The sequence below is a fragment of the Fukomys damarensis genome, unplaced genomic scaffold (genome assembly GCF_012274545.1).
Source record: "Fukomys damarensis isolate Sample0158 unplaced genomic scaffold, DMR_v1.0_HiC HiC_scaffold_19, whole genome shotgun sequence".
NCBI classification, from domain to species: domain Eukaryota; kingdom Metazoa; phylum Chordata; class Mammalia; order Rodentia; family Bathyergidae; genus Fukomys; species Fukomys damarensis.
In genome coordinates this window covers 67043706-67044778 of record NW_022900931.1, presented here as the reverse complement: position 1 = coordinate 67044778, position 1073 = coordinate 67043706, and the positions used below count along the sequence as shown (strand labels likewise).

General features: G+C 65.9%; 1 protein-coding gene across 1 annotated transcript in view; it reads right to left on the bottom strand.

Annotated features, from left to right (window-relative positions):
- The window catches only part of Tsen34 (tRNA splicing endonuclease subunit 34), a 5616-nt gene extending 4693 nt beyond the window's left edge, over positions 1 to 923 (bottom strand). Inside the window, exon 1 of the mRNA XM_010616952.3 lies at positions 899 to 923. Within this exon, the coding sequence (XP_010615254.1) occupies positions 899 to 908 (10 nt within the window). The 5' untranslated portion in view covers positions 909 to 923. The remainder of the gene's footprint in view (positions 1 to 898) is intronic.
- Between the last annotated feature and the right edge of the window lie 150 nt (positions 924 to 1073).

Sequence of the window (1073 nt, the reverse complement as noted above, 5' to 3'; positions counted from 1 at the left end):
TTCGCCACCTCCACCACCAGCATCCTCCTGCGGAGCGGGGACACAGGGGTCACCCAAACGGCCGCTAGGACACCGCCAGAGCGCCCCGCCAAATCGCCTGGGAAGCCACCTGCGGCCGCGATTAGGCCCCGCCCCGAGGTCCGGAAGCCACGCCCCATCCCCTAAGTCCCGCCCCGCCCTCCTGAGTCCCGCCCCGCGGTACTGTTAGGCTCAGCCCAGTCCTCCCAAGTCTGGCCCCCGAGGCCCAGCCCCACAGCCTCCTCTGGGCCCTGACTTTAGCCGCTTCCGTCACCGAACCTTTGCGGTTCGGCTTTCAGGCCGAGTTCCAAGTAAGACTTCTTTAGCACCAAACCCCGCCCCCTTCCCGAATATAAGCGACTCGGCGTTCGGGGGTTCTCGGTTTGGCCGACTCTGCAGCCCCGCCCTGTCCCGAATGGAATCCGCCTTCGGTAGTTCTCGGCTCTCGCGTTCGGGCCTCCTCGGCTCCCGTCCGTCCCGCAGCCTGTGGCCCCGCCCCACGGGGAACCCCACCGCCCAGACCCCGCCTTCTGCTGTCCATTCTCCGCCGGGCGAGCTCACCCTACCCGTGAGCTCTCGGCCCGCGTCCTCGCTTCTCTCACACTGGGCCCTCTAAACACCAAGCTCGCAGTCCAGCCGCACGCCTCTTCCCTGGCCGCCCTGGTTCTGCAACCTGGGGACCAGCGTGAGCTCATTAGCCTGGCCCCGCCCCCTGGGCACGGAGTCCTCGCAGGGCTCCGCCCCGTTCCCCGCCTCCTTCAGTCGTCTGTGGTCCCGCCTTCCTCTTGAAGACCAGGAAGTGTCGGTTCCGCCTCTCTTTAAATCAAGGTCCCTTACATCCGGTTCTTTCCGAAGTGAACCGAAGCTTTGCCCCGCCTACCTCGCGCCATCTCCGTACTATCTCCGAAAGAAGCCGAATTTGTGACAGCGCCCACTTCCGAACACTGCCTTCTCCGAAGAATGCCGAACCGTGTGGCACCGCCCACACACTGTGGCTCTGCTCCCGATCGCGCCCGAAGGAACCCGGAGTGGAGCAGCGTCCTTCGGGCCGGAAG